Source organism: Pinus tabuliformis, chromosome 1_1 (genome assembly GCF_031772625.1).
Source record: "Pinus tabuliformis cultivar Carrire ecotype Pingquan chromosome 1_1, CPIR1, whole genome shotgun sequence".
Taxonomy (NCBI): Eukaryota; Viridiplantae; Streptophyta; class Pinopsida; order Pinales; family Pinaceae; genus Pinus; species Pinus tabuliformis.
The window spans coordinates 612,303,779-612,319,777 of NC_142297.1; the positions used below are offsets into that span (position 1 = coordinate 612,303,779).

General features: G+C 34.0%; 1 protein-coding gene across 1 annotated transcript; it reads right to left on the minus strand.

Moving 5' to 3' along the window:
* Positions 1 to 7,016: 7,016 nt before the first annotated feature.
* On the minus strand, positions 7,017 to 7,873 carry LOC149214772 (uncharacterized). Its single transcript, XM_089390961.1, has one exon. The coding sequence runs from the start codon at positions 7,871 to 7,873 to the stop codon at positions 7,181 to 7,183; it is 693 nt and encodes a 230-aa protein (XP_089247087.1). The 3' UTR covers positions 7,017 to 7,180.
* Positions 7,874 to 15,999: the final 8,126 nt, after the last annotated feature.

Below are 15,999 nucleotides of genomic sequence, written 5' to 3' on the forward strand. Positions count from 1 at the left end.
TTTTTTAAGAGGTTTAATTTTTTTGATGTGTAGTTAAAACAAAAAAATATTATTATTAAATTTTCAAAATATTTAATTATATAAAATATATATATTATTTTAAAATGTTTATTAGTGTGAAACAAATTTGTGATTTTTTAGAAACACTATAATTAGAAAAGATTGATTTATTACATTATTTTAAAGTGTTTATGGATTAGATAATATTTATTGTTTTTTTTATATTATTTAACTGATTTTTATTAACATTTATTTATGTGAAGAAAATTCATTAAGCAAGTCACTCTAGGTATTTGGAATCACTAAGTACTTGGAGACTAGAGATAGTTTTATTCCTGGTAATTTTAAGGAGAAACCATATCCGAGTGAATTCTATCTTATTATTTGATCCTTTGCTAGGTGGACAATGTAAAATGAGTTTGATTGAAATAAAGGACCACTCCAACACCATAGCAGGGCCAATGTCCTTGAGTTGCTTCATTGAAGAAGCCTCAGGGAATATCAAAATCAAGCTCAGGAATATGTGGCACATGCTATAGAGCATATTTTTGTTCTGTCCTATATTTTTTTATTTGCATTGGATATGATTTTTGTAGCACAATATAAAAATTATATATATGTTTAAATACAATATTTATTTTTTAATATTAATCATTTAAACAATATTAATTATTTATTTTTAATTTCAAATTATTAAATTATATTGATTAATAACAAAAATAAAATATTAAAACATTTTTTTTTTAAATTTTTAATGAAATAAAATAAAATAAAATTATATTAATTATTAATAAAAAATTAATTGGTAAGTTCTATTGGCGTGATTAGATTTTGAAGGGGTCATTCTATATGATGTTCAAGGTTCGAAATTTGTTATTGTGAAGAGTAGACGCTAGAAAAATCCATCAATGTTAAGACTTGGTGTGGCTTAGGCTAGATGCAATCCTTAGATAGTTTTGATGGCTTAGATACCCTTGGATTATAGTCTCTTAAACCACAAATTAGTCCCACAATTCACAAACAAACTAATAAAAAATTATTTTTAAATTAAAAATAAAATTACATTAAAGTGGGCTCACATATTATTGATGGCCCAAAAGTGGTAATGAGGAAATTAGGAATGCACACTTGCAAGAGTGCATGCCCCCAAAAGTGGTAATGAAGGAATTAGGAATGCACACTTACAAGAATGCATGCATCTTCCTAATAATCCACACTAGCATGAATGCTTACACATTATTAGGAATGTGCAAATGTTCTTGGGAATCCAAACTCAATAAGCATTGCAATTCCAACCAATAGACCAATTAGAATGACAGGTAGGAATGACATAGGAATGCTCAAATGTTCTTAGGAACACACACACACACATTCTTATGAATGTGCATGTCTTCCTAGCATGTCCAAATTTTATACACACATTGCCCATTCTTTTTCTCATTTTGGACCATGAAATGTCTTTTTGGGATCTCATTGGGCCAAATATTCCCTCCTTGATTTTCTTGAGTGCCAAGCTAATGAATTTGATCTCCTTTGGGTTCCAAGTAAGCATTCCAATACAAATTTTTATTTTAATTTTTCTAATTTGGTTTATAATTGGAAAAAAACCTAAATGATTCCCTGACGTTCTCATCCTGTTGGAGAGGTAAATCCCCTCTGCGGACAGAGGCGATCCCACTAGCCCAAAATGGGTCTAGCAACAATCAATCAACGCTACCATGCAAGTTCCTAGTTGCAAACTGAAAGTGGATTATGAGAACCAACCTGGAGTCCAACGCTAGTGTAGTGGAAGAGTTGATACTCCCATTCCCTTGCTCCGGCGGGTCACGATCTCCGCGAATGGATACCTGTACATGCAAAGAACGAAGCGAATACAAGCATAAAATCCACTAAATGCAACCATATATCGGTCAGAAAGGATATAGATCAAACATTATCATAATGAACAATAAGATCGGAACCATAATGATAGTCGTTTATTAATGAATAATCAACAGAGAAAAGTACAACCAAAGTTCTGACGTTGAATCCCTCCTCTGGCTAGGCGAGCAGCTACATATGTCTTGCAATAAACCTTTCTCTCTCTTTGATTATGAATGCACAACTTAGACTTCTGATAGTATAATCTCCCTATGCTCCAAGACTCTTACTATCACTCAAAACTAGCGTTATCACTACTAGCTTGTCAAATACATGAGGACAGACTTTTATAGATGGAGGAGGGGAAGAAGATACAATGAATCAAGACACCCATTATGGATTGGCATTATCCCCAAAAAGCCATTGTGGATAGATGTAAGGGATAGATGATGAATCTCGACATCCAAGAGATTAGCTTTATCCTCAAAAACTTCATGATTTGAAGGGAAAAAACATCCGGGCGCCCGTTTGTTAAAAATCTTTTCCAAACTCGGTTGGTGCAGGTGTAACTCTAAGACAGAGCGCCAATTGGCGCACCCTCTTTTGAGGATTTCCTTCATTGGTGCGGGTAGTACATTGTGGACCCGCGCTAATGGAAAAAGGGAACTTTTCAGGGATATTTTGCAGGAGATGTCTTCAGGGCACATGAAGTCCATACTTAGGGGAACATAATGCAAGTGTTTTTAAGTTATGTCACTGCTCACAGGTCCCGGAATGAGTCCTCCAAAGTGCGGGAAAGGGGTAACAGGGACGGTGACCAATGGTGACAAATTACTGTGTAACAGATGCCCCCTAAAGCATGAGGCCCGAGAGAGAGAGGGGTGAAATGCTTTACAAGAACACATGCAGCTGCCGCCGGAGAATTTGCATAGAGAGATACAACTGATAGCTCAAGTACATGATATATGTGGTATGGTCGCAGCCATCCATAACAGAGTACATAATAATCTAGATCCATGGTATGGGCGCAGCCATCCGGTTAGGATCGATGAATAGACTCAGGTATGGTTGCAGCCATCCAGTGAATGAGTCATGTAACAAGAATCCACAAAATCACGCCTGGATTGCAACAGACAAAATCCAGGGTCTTGCGCTCCATCTCGACCCAAACAAAAGTACAAGTTCAAGCATGCGAATACATGAGCTGAAGTCGAACATGCATGAACATCGCCTGATTACCAGTCAATAATGAAAATTGTTAACAGACGCGAGAGGTACCACCAATAATGACAATGGCCCTCAAGGTACTATAGGTACAATCTACGGCGTGCGAATTAGTGAGCTGGCGTCGAACACCCGTAGAATCATTCGATCGGAGGCCAATGATGAAAAACTCACGTCGAACACGAAGAACCTGCCATTGAGGCATGCAGGCTCCAAGGCACCAGAAGGGAGTCTCTAGATCAGCTTCCTGGATAATGAGTTGAAGTCGACAGGAAGTGACCTTGATCGAAGGTGGGCCATAGTGTTTCCCACATCATCGACACGAGACAGAGAAACAATATTGTGGTGGATCAAAATTATGTGAGCTATCAGAAGGAGGTTGTTATTCTGCAGAGGTCAACTTCTCTTGAACATATCGGCGGCACGACAGTGGAATTGGCAGTATTTGACATCAATGGATCAGAGGTCATGGTGACGAGGCAATGAGCAGATGAGAGGTCAAACAGGATTACCCTTTCCATATGTGAGTATTCGATAAATCCTGAGCATTTTACCTCCTTGTACTTTGAATCCGACTCAGGGGCGGTTGACTACATGAAATATTGCTGTGTAGTTAGCCTATAGTTGGGTGGAGAGTTGATGCCCCACTCTCAATTTCCAGTCATTTGAAGATAATAACGTAAGTGTTTACTTGTGTACTTGGTGCATTGAAAAGAAGAGTATTGTTGCTATGTGATATATATCTATCAACATTGTTAATAAAGTAATATGTTATTCCTATATGCCTGTGATGAAATGATTTATGTATAACTCTCATGGTTAAAGGGGGCTTGGAGGCCTTAGTGTTAGTCAACACGTTCATGCAACTCAGAGCTTTTTGTATTGTCTTGTGTGATCGTGGGATGTGGTTTAATAAGTTGTTGTAATGTGTGAATTTCATCAGTTAGTATGTTATGGATATTATGACTCTCGACATGTTTGAGACCGTGATTGTATTTTCTGAGTAGGGACTAAGTATGATGCATCATTTGGTATATTAGTTAGATCTCATCAATAGCGATCTAGTCGAAGAGAATTCCAAGCCAATGTTTGGTCGAGAGGGTTGGTTGTTACACTATTAGGTGTTCATAGAAATAGGATAAGGCACAAGTCAAAGGTGGGAAAAGTTAGCATAGCTTTACATTGAGTTGACCAAAGGGCACTCAAATTTTACAATCGATCGAGGATAAAATTGATTTGACGAATCACACCTTGTGCGTAGCTAGAAATGTGTTGGATTTCCTCAAGGAATACTCGGTAGCCATTATGGGGTCCATTATGGGAAGACTCAGATTGTTGGGGAACCAAATCTATATGAGGTTACTGACTGATGATGTTGTGGCTTATTCGTTGCTTACATGTATAAAGTTATCGACGTAGAGTTGGGGTCCCTTAAGGGCGTGGGACATATCTAATGTTGTTGTCCTAGACTGACATTACGAGGGTGTTGTTCAACTATATTCTTTTAATATTACCGATTGTCAACCTAGACGAAGGTTTCAACTGGTTTTCATCATTGAGTTTTTGTGCGCCTAGATTAGGGTCTCAATTAGTCATGGTAAATTGACTAGTTGGGTCATTTCGAATGATCTTGTCTAGTTGTGCTAAGTCAACTGGTTGGATTGTTTCGACTAATCCTGCCTAGTAGTGCTAAGTTGATTATTTGTGCTAAGTCGACTGTTGGTGGTAAGTTGAATCGTGTTAATTCAACTGGTTGGGTTATTTGAACTAATTCTGTCAGGTTCACTAGTCGAGTTTGGTTGACTGGTTGGGTTACGTTGAAAAGCAATTAGCCACTTAAGTACGATGGTGTATTCCAAAGTTAATTTCATAAGATTTGGAGAAGTAGGAATTTTATAACCCCATTTCCATAACAAGACCATGGAGGTCGAGTTAGAATAAAGTAACACTTCCCATTCGGCCTAAAAAGAACTAGGAGGTGGGAGGGAACATTACAATATAAATGAAGGTGTGCCACTAGAGGAGATACTTGATAGAGACTTCACACCATAAACAATATGATCAAATTGCAAGTTAAAATAGAAAGGAAAGCATGGAGACTTACAAGCTCCATGGTAAAAGCCACTGGGACAACATGGTGAACAAAAATGAACATTTCACAAAGTTGTGACTGACTATAGCAACACCGTTCACTTGGAAATAACTAAGTAAACAACCATAAAATGGGCTAGGGAGACACTAGTGGACAAGAAAAGTTTAAATTGCTACATGTTGAGGTAGAAATAAGTTTGAATTCAATAGTATTCTAACAAAAATAGTTGGATATTAATGAGCTTGACATCAATAGGAACCAAATCTTAAGAGTTCTAAATCAAGTTCAACAAGAGATGATATAATTATAGCCAACTACCATGGAAAAGTATCGAGAGGTTGAAAGACTTAATTTCATCACAAATTTTGAATAACGATGTGTTAAGGTTACAAATTTTGAATAACGATGAACTTTCTTCACATAAATAAATGTTAATAAAAATCAGTTAAATAATATAAAAAAAAAACAATAAATATTATCTAATCCATAAACACTTTAAAATAATGTAATAAATCAATCTTTTCTAATTATAGTGTTTCTAAAAAAATCACAAATTTGTTTCACACTAATAAACATTTTAAAATAATATATATATTTTATATAATTAAATATTTTGAAAATTTAATAATAATATTTTTTTTTGTTTTAACTACACATCAAAAAAATTAAACCTCTTAAAAAAATTTGCATCAAAGGCAACGGTAATATGCACCTGGAATAGAAGCATCCATAACTTATCACTGAGGAACAGAAAACTAAAACCACCATTGAAGAATGTACTATTTACAATGAAAATTCCGGAGAAAGAAGTTGCTTGAGAAAAAGGAAAACCAAAGCCACCAAGGAAGAATGTACCATTTACCTGAAAATTCTAGAGAAAGTAGTTGCTTTTATCAATATTGATAAAATAATAACAAAACAGATTTCAGAGTGTAAAAATATTATTATACTTTTATATAAGAAATGGAACTGAAAGTAGTTTTTTAATCTAACTCTCCGCCATTTTTATAAGAAATGGAACTAAAAGTAATTTCTGAATGTAACTGTTGGCCATCTTATTACGGAGATAATTAATGTTTTTAAGATTTTTATTATATAACTAATTTATAATTTTTTAATTAATAATAATAATTTTAATTAAATTTTAATTTAGATTTATTTTAAATTTGGATTTATTATGTGTTAAGAAAGAATAAATTTAGATTTAAAATGGACTTAATCTTATTTTCTTGTATTGAGATTTAAACTGGCTCTAAGCTCATATTTTTGTCGGGTTTTTAAATAGATTTCATTATAAAAAATACTATGGGCAAAATCACTGATTATCAAACCTATAGATAAAACTATAGATTGTTTATATATATATAGAGCTTAGTTTATATACTTTTTATTTGACAAATCAAAATGTTTAGATATTATCACAGCATATTACAACGTTTCTTCATAATAACATCACAACATATTACAACATCTCTTTCATACTGGATTGAGAAAGCTCTATATATAAAATGTATTTATTAAAACTAAATCTCGCCAAAAATCTCTTTATAATTTTGGCTGAACTCCCCTGCAAAACCATCAGTCAAAAAATAAGTTTTGACAAGGAGATTGATTGTTAATTTATGTGAAGTCATATGTCCATCATAGAACCGCTCAGGGTCACGCATGAAAGGGCATGGGAGTTAAAACTGTCATATAAGGCCTAACAAATCCTTTGTAAGTGCCCACGTTGTGCCGATTTGATAGCAGCTAGGGTTTCAATGAAGCCTTCGTTGCCTGAGATTCAATGGCAACTTAACAATGTTCTTACAAATAAAGAAGGAGAAACAGATACGACGGATGCTTAATTTGATAACATCAAGGTTATTGGTTTCAGTCCATCTGCTGCCATGATTACAAATTCGAAAATAAAACCCTAGCAGGAAAGACATGAAACACAAATAGTGCTGAAGGAAGAAATTAAAAACACCCAAATTACAGAGGAAGAAATTAAAAAGACCCAAATTACAGTGAAAACATAGAGCTTTCAAATTCAACAGATTCAGAAAACTCAGATTGATTCGAGGGAGCCCTCCGAATCCAATCCGAGATCCCACTCCCATACACAAAACCAATGCCATCTTCATGAATTTTGGCATCCTTGTGACCATCATCCTGTTCCCAAATTCTGAAGTAAGAAGCAGCGCCCTGAACAATGCTCTCATCCTGCAACAGGGTCGTGCAATCATGGCTACCCATGGAATCCAGAGGAAACAGAGCTTCTGTATCCTGCAAAGGACTCTGAGGCCTCCAGAGCTGATCATCTGTGGCTTCAAAAAGAGACCCTCTCAAACAATCCCCCTCTTCCTGTACCTTGTGCTGCTCGGCGACATCCTTTTCACTGCGATTATCTACAGCAGAATCATGGAGATAGTCCAATATACAAGACTGCTTCCTGAGAGCAGCTAAGCTTCGGATTCCGAAACCAGTGCTATCCTCCCAACTCCATGGATCTTTCAATAACATCGAGTACTCATTTGAAAGAGAGCAAAACTCTGGCAAATTCTCATTACCTGCACCGGCATTTTCAGGTTTGTGAAAGGCCATCCCTGCTTCAAACTCCATTAAACGCCCCTGTTTCTGTCTCCAGGATTCCTCAGGTGGACTCAAATCTTGCTCTTCTCTGATCCGCTTCTTGTCGGAGCCCCCCATCTTCATTCCCCTGCCTCTCTTTGCTTCGTGGAGTATTCTTTTGAATCAGAAAAACCTGCAAGCACCACCTAACAAATCATGGCGAATCCCTCAATCCCATGACTGACTGAGTACAGTAAAAACTAAATGGGCCAAACGGGTACATCTGCTGCAACAAATCAAGAAACAAGGAGAAACTTTACGGCAAGGGCTAACCAGGATATGGCACCAGGAATATACCAGGAGGTAACAGAGCTCTTGCGCAGTCGTTTGCCCGGGTTGCAGAGGTGGGCCGATTTTGAACGGCAGTCAAATGTGTTTTGGCGCGAGGGGAGGTGGTGTTGTCAAGTTTCGAGACGGGGCGGGCCCGCGGTTGGTGGGTCCGACATACTCCACCGGAAACACATGCTGGTCGCCGGAGTCCCGTTCCATGGTTATGTATGCTATCCCACTGACGTGCTTGACATACATAGCTGGCCCAGCATTTATGACTCAATATATTGTTGGTTAGCCCTTGCCATCTAATAGTGAAGCGAGCTTTTTATTCAGATACTAATCAAGCGAAAATAAAGATAATTCTACATTTAGAAATAAGTTATTTTATTTTTTTATTATTTTTCTATCATGAAAAATGTTAATTGTGTTTTTGTCGATGAAAAATAAATAATCATTGTTTCATATCTAGTCAATGTTAATTATTTAGTAAAATTTATTTAATAATTAATATAAAAAATACTATATATTAAATAATCGTTAAATATATTTTGTTATTAATTTAATTGAGTTTTAAGTTTTTATTATATTATTAATGTAAATTGAGTATTTTATTTTTGTTTATTTTTATTTGACTTATATTATAAGTTAAAGTTCTGTTATTTTTTTTTAAATAATGTGTTAAGTTCAATGTTTTAATAGAGAAAGTTAAAAAGTTTATCTATAAGTTGGGGTAGGTTTTATGTGAAGGTGTTTACGTTAATTTTTATTTTCCAGGTTTTATGTAAAGGTGTTTATGTTAATTTTTATTTTCTAATATATGAAATTGATAAATGATTTACTATGGATTTAGAAAAAGCACAAATAATAATTTTCTTTTTAATAAAATCATTTAGGTTATAATTTTTCTCTATAATTTTTGTTTAATATAAGTGAAGTTGAAAATAGTTAAATTTTTTTATAAAAACTAATTGTAGAGTTATTTCTTTTGTATACTCCTTTTCAATGTTAAGTTGGATGTTTATTACCCAAATCTTCTCCAAAATTCATTTCCCTTCCTATGTAGCCACCATTATTTGTTTTATTATTTATGATTATCCTTTTTATTTTTTATTGAGAGTGTCATTTTTTAATTCCACTAATTAGAAATGGTTATAACATCTTAAATATTTTGTAGAGTCATTATTATTACTCCAATTAAAAATAAACAGAAACTGAATGCTTATTATCCAAAGCTTTTTCAAGATTCATTTGCCTTACTACCTAGCCACCATTATTTGCTTTATCATTTATGCCAATCCTTTTTAATTTTTATTGAGAGTGCCATCTTTTAATTCCACTAATTAGAGAAGGTCATAATAATTAGAAATGGTCATAACATCTTAAATATTTTGTAGAGTCATTATTATTACTCAATTAAAAATAAACAGAAATTGAATGCTTATTATCCAAAGCTTTTTCAAGATTCATTTTCCTTACTACCTAGCCACCATTATTTGCTTTATCATTTATGCCAATCCTTTTTAATTTTTATTGAGAGTGCCATCTTTTAATTCCACTAATTAGAGAAGGTCATAATATCTTAAATATTTTGTAGAGTCATTATTATTACTCCAATTCAAAAATGAAACAATTTATGTTTTGATAACATTATTATTGTTGCAATCTAATTTTTTTGATAAAAAAGATTATAAATGTGAAATAGTGACTATAATTAGATATATACTTCTCGCAATATTTTATAAAATAGTTAAAATGACCTCAATTCAAAAATGGAACAATCACTTTGGTATTGTTAAAATGTTCCTAATTCAAAAATGGAGTAATCACTTTGGTTTTGAATACACTAGTGAATTAACAATATTGTTCACGGAGCACAAGAATTGTAATTGTAAGATTTCAATTAAAATTGATTATATAAATTTAGTAATATTTTTCAAGATTGTTACCATAATATTAATTCAAAAATGGAATCACAATTATATCAAATGGCATTGGGCTGATTGTGATCTAGTTAAGAACCCAATAGGGAAAATTTGCCACAAGCAAATACTTAATAGAAAAAAAAAAATGCTTCTCTTTAGCCCAAAAAAGTGTCATGATATCGCTCGTTATGATCTTTAGTGATTAAGATGATTTATAAAAACAAACATCCCTTAAATGATAGAAAAAATTAATGCTTCATTTAATTTCAAAAAACAAAAAAACATGGTACATCAACACCATACAACAATTCTTAAAAAATGATAAACTCAAGCATCCCAAGGCCATTTGTAAAGCCACCTCCCACATTTACCCACTTTCATTGGTCTACCAGGGTAAACATGAGTTGAGGGCTACTATGACATGACTCAACCTCCTAGATCACCTCAAGGAAGTGGAATCGACAAATCAAAACTTTACTGACTTCCCTCAAGTGCTACAGGACCCCCAAGAGCTAGACCACCCTTCCAAGTGCCCAAACCCTGAGTTAACTTGCTTTTTTATTGATCTAGACTCCCAGACACTAGCATAACACTACTTGAATTCAATTGTAACCCTCCAGTTTCATGCATAAGCCTACAAGGGAGTAACTCCAGTCTTTTTTACCCAATTTTGTGCCAACGACAGTGAGATCTAAGTCGCTTTTCCAGGGCTAGTCTCCATACCATTGCCCAAAACTTGATGAAACTTTTAGAAATGATAAATAACACAGAGACAAGGCCTCTAGTCAAAAACTTGAACAAGGACTTAACCTGACCCATCCCAACCATGACAGAAATTTCGTCAGACACATCATGAACATGTAATCTACAAGTCATAATTACATATCTGAACATAGGGATCTCATACTTATTTGAGAATCATTAAGAAGTTTTGATGCCCTCTCATAATATATGCATTATCATCTATTAGGTCGTAATTCATTAACCATTCATTTACTAATCAAAGCATGATGAGAGCCATAACTAAAGTTTATCATAAAACCAAAATAATAACAATGATAGAATAACCATCAAAGCCACATTGTAACAAGCATAAATACTCATGAAATATAAGGGGAAAATAACTCTTATTAACATACGGAAAAGTCAACCAAGTTAGGGACTTCCACGTACCACTCAATCATAGATTGGGATGAACCAAATCTTTCTTTCAACCAATCACCCCTGTGTCATATTCCAAGCATCAATGTGGGACTCATAACAAAACCAAATATGGCTTTCTCAGGATTTACCACATGTCCCACCATTACAAGTTAAGGGATTTCTAGGCCCAAAAGCCTCATCTATACAATCAAGATTTACTCTATATCCCGCCAATACCGATTAAGGGATTCCTAGGCCAAACAATAAACATAGACTACCAGGCTTTACCCAATCTCGCCAAAACCAGTCAAGGGATCATTAGTCCCTAATAAGCATGGATGCCTATGGATTTCTTCACTAATACCTTGAGGAATTTTCATGTATCCACCCTCAAGATTTACCGTGTATCCCGCCATTATTAGTCAAGAGATTCCTAGACCCTTGGGAATTCTCCTAAGGCCACCTCACTCAGTTCTAAAACCATCTGACAATCCAACTCAAACAAATGAAAGAACCCCATCACACCATGGCTATTTAGAAATGGCAAGGCAAGGCTGAAACCACTGCCACACTTGGAAAAACCCATACCAATGACAACAAGAGAACCAAATACACACATGCATGTGCCATGCATGTCAAAGCTAGCAAGAAAATCATACATGCAACTTAATACCTAAAAGTAATCTCGTTTTAGCTGCTTGACCTGACTCTTCCTTACTTGATACTTGATTCCCTTTGCTTTCTTTTCCTTCCTTTACCTTTCTTTCTCCAAAGCTAGAGTGATGCAAGAATTCTCTAAGTGTGCAAAAGTACGAGAGAGAGAGAATATAGAGAGAGCTCCAAAACTGAACTTACAAAAGCGTAGCCAACAAAAGCTGTGAATTGATCCTCATAATCCTTTTTATTAATTAGGTCTCTATTTTCTTCAATTTTCTCTATTTTTCCTTCAATTTCCTCCTCCCATGCAACGTGTGACCTTTCACCTTCGTTTTCTCCTATTTTCCATTATTTCATAAACAAAATGCTAATTAATGCCTCTTTGTCTTTTCAAAGCCTTTTCCACTGCCTTTACCAATTTCCCTTTAGCCATGATAACCAAATGAACTCCCATTATGATGTTTTTCCCAACATTAAGTTTGGAATATGTGTCCCATGACCTTGGTCTTATTTTGTCTTTATTAACTTTATTACATGAACTTTTAACCTGGGGTTGTTACACCAATTCTTCTTAATAAGTGTCCAAAACCATCTATCAAAGAGTCATGTGTAGTCATTAAGTGGGTAAGGTGTTCTCTCTAAATTGTTGGAGAAGCATCATTTAATCCCTTAATGAATCAAATTTGTACCTAGGATTAAAGGTCTAACACATACTCATAGAACCAAGTGAGATCAACATCATGGGTGAAAAAACCACAAGAGTATAAGAGTGGACCATATTCATTGTGAAAGGCATCAAAGTACTTCACACAAACATCATCTTCAAATTTCTTCCTGCCTTATGATTTATAAACAAGTTACCATGATCAAGTATGGGAGGGTTATGACAAATCCCTATTAGGTGCTTTTACACTGAGAAGAGTAACCATTCCTACATTGACACATTTAGAAGATAGGTGGAAAGTGATGATACAATGTGGATCTACTTCATAAAAGATACCATTGTCTTATACCTAGTCAAGAAATTCACAACATTCTTGGACATTATTATTTTATAACATTTAATAAAAATGAGTTGTGCTTGGTATTCACTTGAAAGAGTATAATATTGGTTTGAAGGTTTGCAATAACATCTATTCACATATTGAAGTAATTCATGGATTTCTTTCCCCTCACCACTCATTAGGATTATAATTATGTTGAAGTGTGTTTTGAATTGAAGAACACATATAAACATTAAGGTGATCCTGTTGACAAATTATTTCCTATATTATGTTACTTTGTATAAGATTTCGTGACGACGATGTACTTTATGGAGAAGATAAATTAAACAAGTCTCTTTATGTTTTATCTCTTTTTAATACATGGGATAAAGATAATAATGATGAACATAAAAATAAAGTTCATGATAGGTATATTATTGAAGATATTTGTCCATTGGTTAATGATTCTACGTATGATTCCTTTGAGTCCATTAATAATATTAAAAATGTTATCCAATCACACATATTAGTATTATATAATACATAGTTTCAATATCTTCTTTGCGGTTACAAATATTAAACCTAGAAATGTTTTAAATGACTTTGAAACTCCTATAAACGAATTTAGTGAAAATGAATTCAACATTATAACACAAATTAATTCACCATGATGTGTAAGTATTAATGATGGTTTTGATATTTCTATCTTTTTCTAATCTTACAAATTGTCTGGTTGTGTTTTGATTTGGGTTTACATGATAGTATTTCTCGTGAAAATATTATAGTGTAAGACCATTTAATCAATATTCTCATAAAAATGCTACAGTGTAAGATCCTTTAATTAAAGAGACCTTTCATAGCTTATACTCGAAATTTGTTTATTTATTTTATATTATATAGTAGTAATTTTATTAATTTACATGATAATACTTTTTTATACATAGATTTATATTTATAAAAAAAAAAAAAATTAAAACAGGTAAACAATGAAATTCTTTTTAAATTTGTTCAAAATGATAAATTACAAGATTTTTTATAAAGAATTTTCATAAAACTCAAGCATGTTTTTCTAGTTGATATGATGTTTTAAACTCTAACCTATCTAGTGACTTAAAAATAAATAAATAAAAATTTCGATGATTCAATAAATAATAAATATATTTAATTATTATAAATTAATTTTCATAATATAATTTTTTTAATTATTAAATTTATATTAAAAAATTATAAATTATATTCAAAAAAACACCTCCTCACAACGGGTTTATATATATATATATATATATATATATATATATATATATTTTATTCCATGAAATATAAATTATTTAAGATTTTAAATTTTAAAATATTATTAAAATTTTAAATTTAAAAATTATTCTACTAATCTCTAATAAATTTGAATATTTTTTTTACCATTCATACATTTTATTGAAACCATTATAAACAATATTCATATCTATTATAAACCATAATAATTATCATATAAATATATAAATATATGGTTGTAAGAAGGCGTTGAAGTAGGCAAGAGAGGCGAGAGAATAATGGCTTTTAGTGTTCTTGTGTCCTTTATTATACTATTTCTCTCCACTTCTGCCGTGAGCCAAGATTTGCTTGGCTTTGTGTGTTTGGGACATGAAGCGTGTAACAGCCCTCGTGAAAATTCCATGTAATAAAGTTAAAAACAATAGCCATGGATCACTGGGACACTTATTTCTAGCTGAATGTTGGGAAAGACATCCTAGGGGGTGTTCATTTGGTTGTTTATGGCTAAGGAAATTGGCAAAGGCAATGGCTAAGGCATTAAAAGGCATTTCGACATATTTATTTATGAAAATAATGGAAATTAAGAGAAAAAAGAGGTGAAAGGTCACACATTGCATGTGAGGAGGAAAATGAAGGGACATAATAGAAAATGAAGAAATAGAGGCCTCATTCATAAAAAGGCTTTTGAGGATCAGTTGGTAACCTTTTTTTAGCGCAACGTTGGAGCTCTCTCTCATTATTCTCTCTCTCTCTCTCATACTCTTGGATACTTAAAGTTTTCTTGGAACACTCTTGGTGGGTGTGGCATACTTGGATTCTTGGAGTAAGAAGGCAAAGGATGAGCAGGAAAACACGAGAAGGTATCAGCATCAGCAACTACATCATATTTGCTTGCAGGTATTGAGTAGCATGTATGATTTCTTCACTAATTTGGACATGCATTGCATATGCATGTGGATTCTTGGTCATGATTTGTCATTGGCATGGAGGATTGCCTGGATTGGCAGTTGATTGCCTAGTCTTGGTATTTCCTGGATAGCCATGGTGATTGTGGGTTATTTTCATTGTTTGTTTTGGTTAGTTATCATGTTTCCTTAGCTTGGGTTGAGTTATTAGTTCCTGAAGTCTTGGTTGGACAAACGCTTTGGAGCCCTGTAACAACTTGGGTTGAGTTACTAGTCCTGGAGCCTTGGTTGGATAAACACTCTCGAGCCCTATAGTAGCTTGGGTTGAGTTACTAGTCCTGGAGCCTTGGTGGACAAACGCTCTGGAGCCCAGCGATAGCTGTGGGTTGAGTTACTAGTCCTAGAGCCTTGGTTGGAACAAACACTCGGGAGCCCTGAAAGGCTTAGATAGAGATCGATTAGATGATGGTTTTGTGGTGTTTGACCATGAGGTGGAATCATTGTTTGATGGGTTGAGGTGGATGACCTCTAGAAGCCCTGGATGAGTTTTGATTGACGTGTTTTATGAGATCCCATATTCATGCTTGGAATATGGCACGAGGGTGAATGACTGAAGAGAGACTTGGCTTAGCCATTCTACGGTCGGGTGGAACAGTAGTCCCATTTCTGGTTGGTTCATTGCATTCATTAATGAGAAATTCATTCCCTCGATTTTCATGTGTAAAGGTATTGATGTATTTACAGATTTGATGGATGATATGTTTATTGTATTTATGTTCCTATTATGCTGGTTATATGCACATTTTATCACAACAATTATGTATGGCTCTCAACATGTTTTTACTTGTATGTGAATGGATAATGTGCGTATGACCTAATTGATGATAATGAAGCAAATGGCATGAGGGACAATGGTTCATAGTGATTCTGAGATAAGTATGAGATCCCTACACTTAACTCTATTATTTACACCTGTAGATTACACGTCGATGATATGTTTGATGAAATGCCTGTCATGGCTAGTAGGGATCCAGTCAAGGTCTTGAACAAGCATTTTT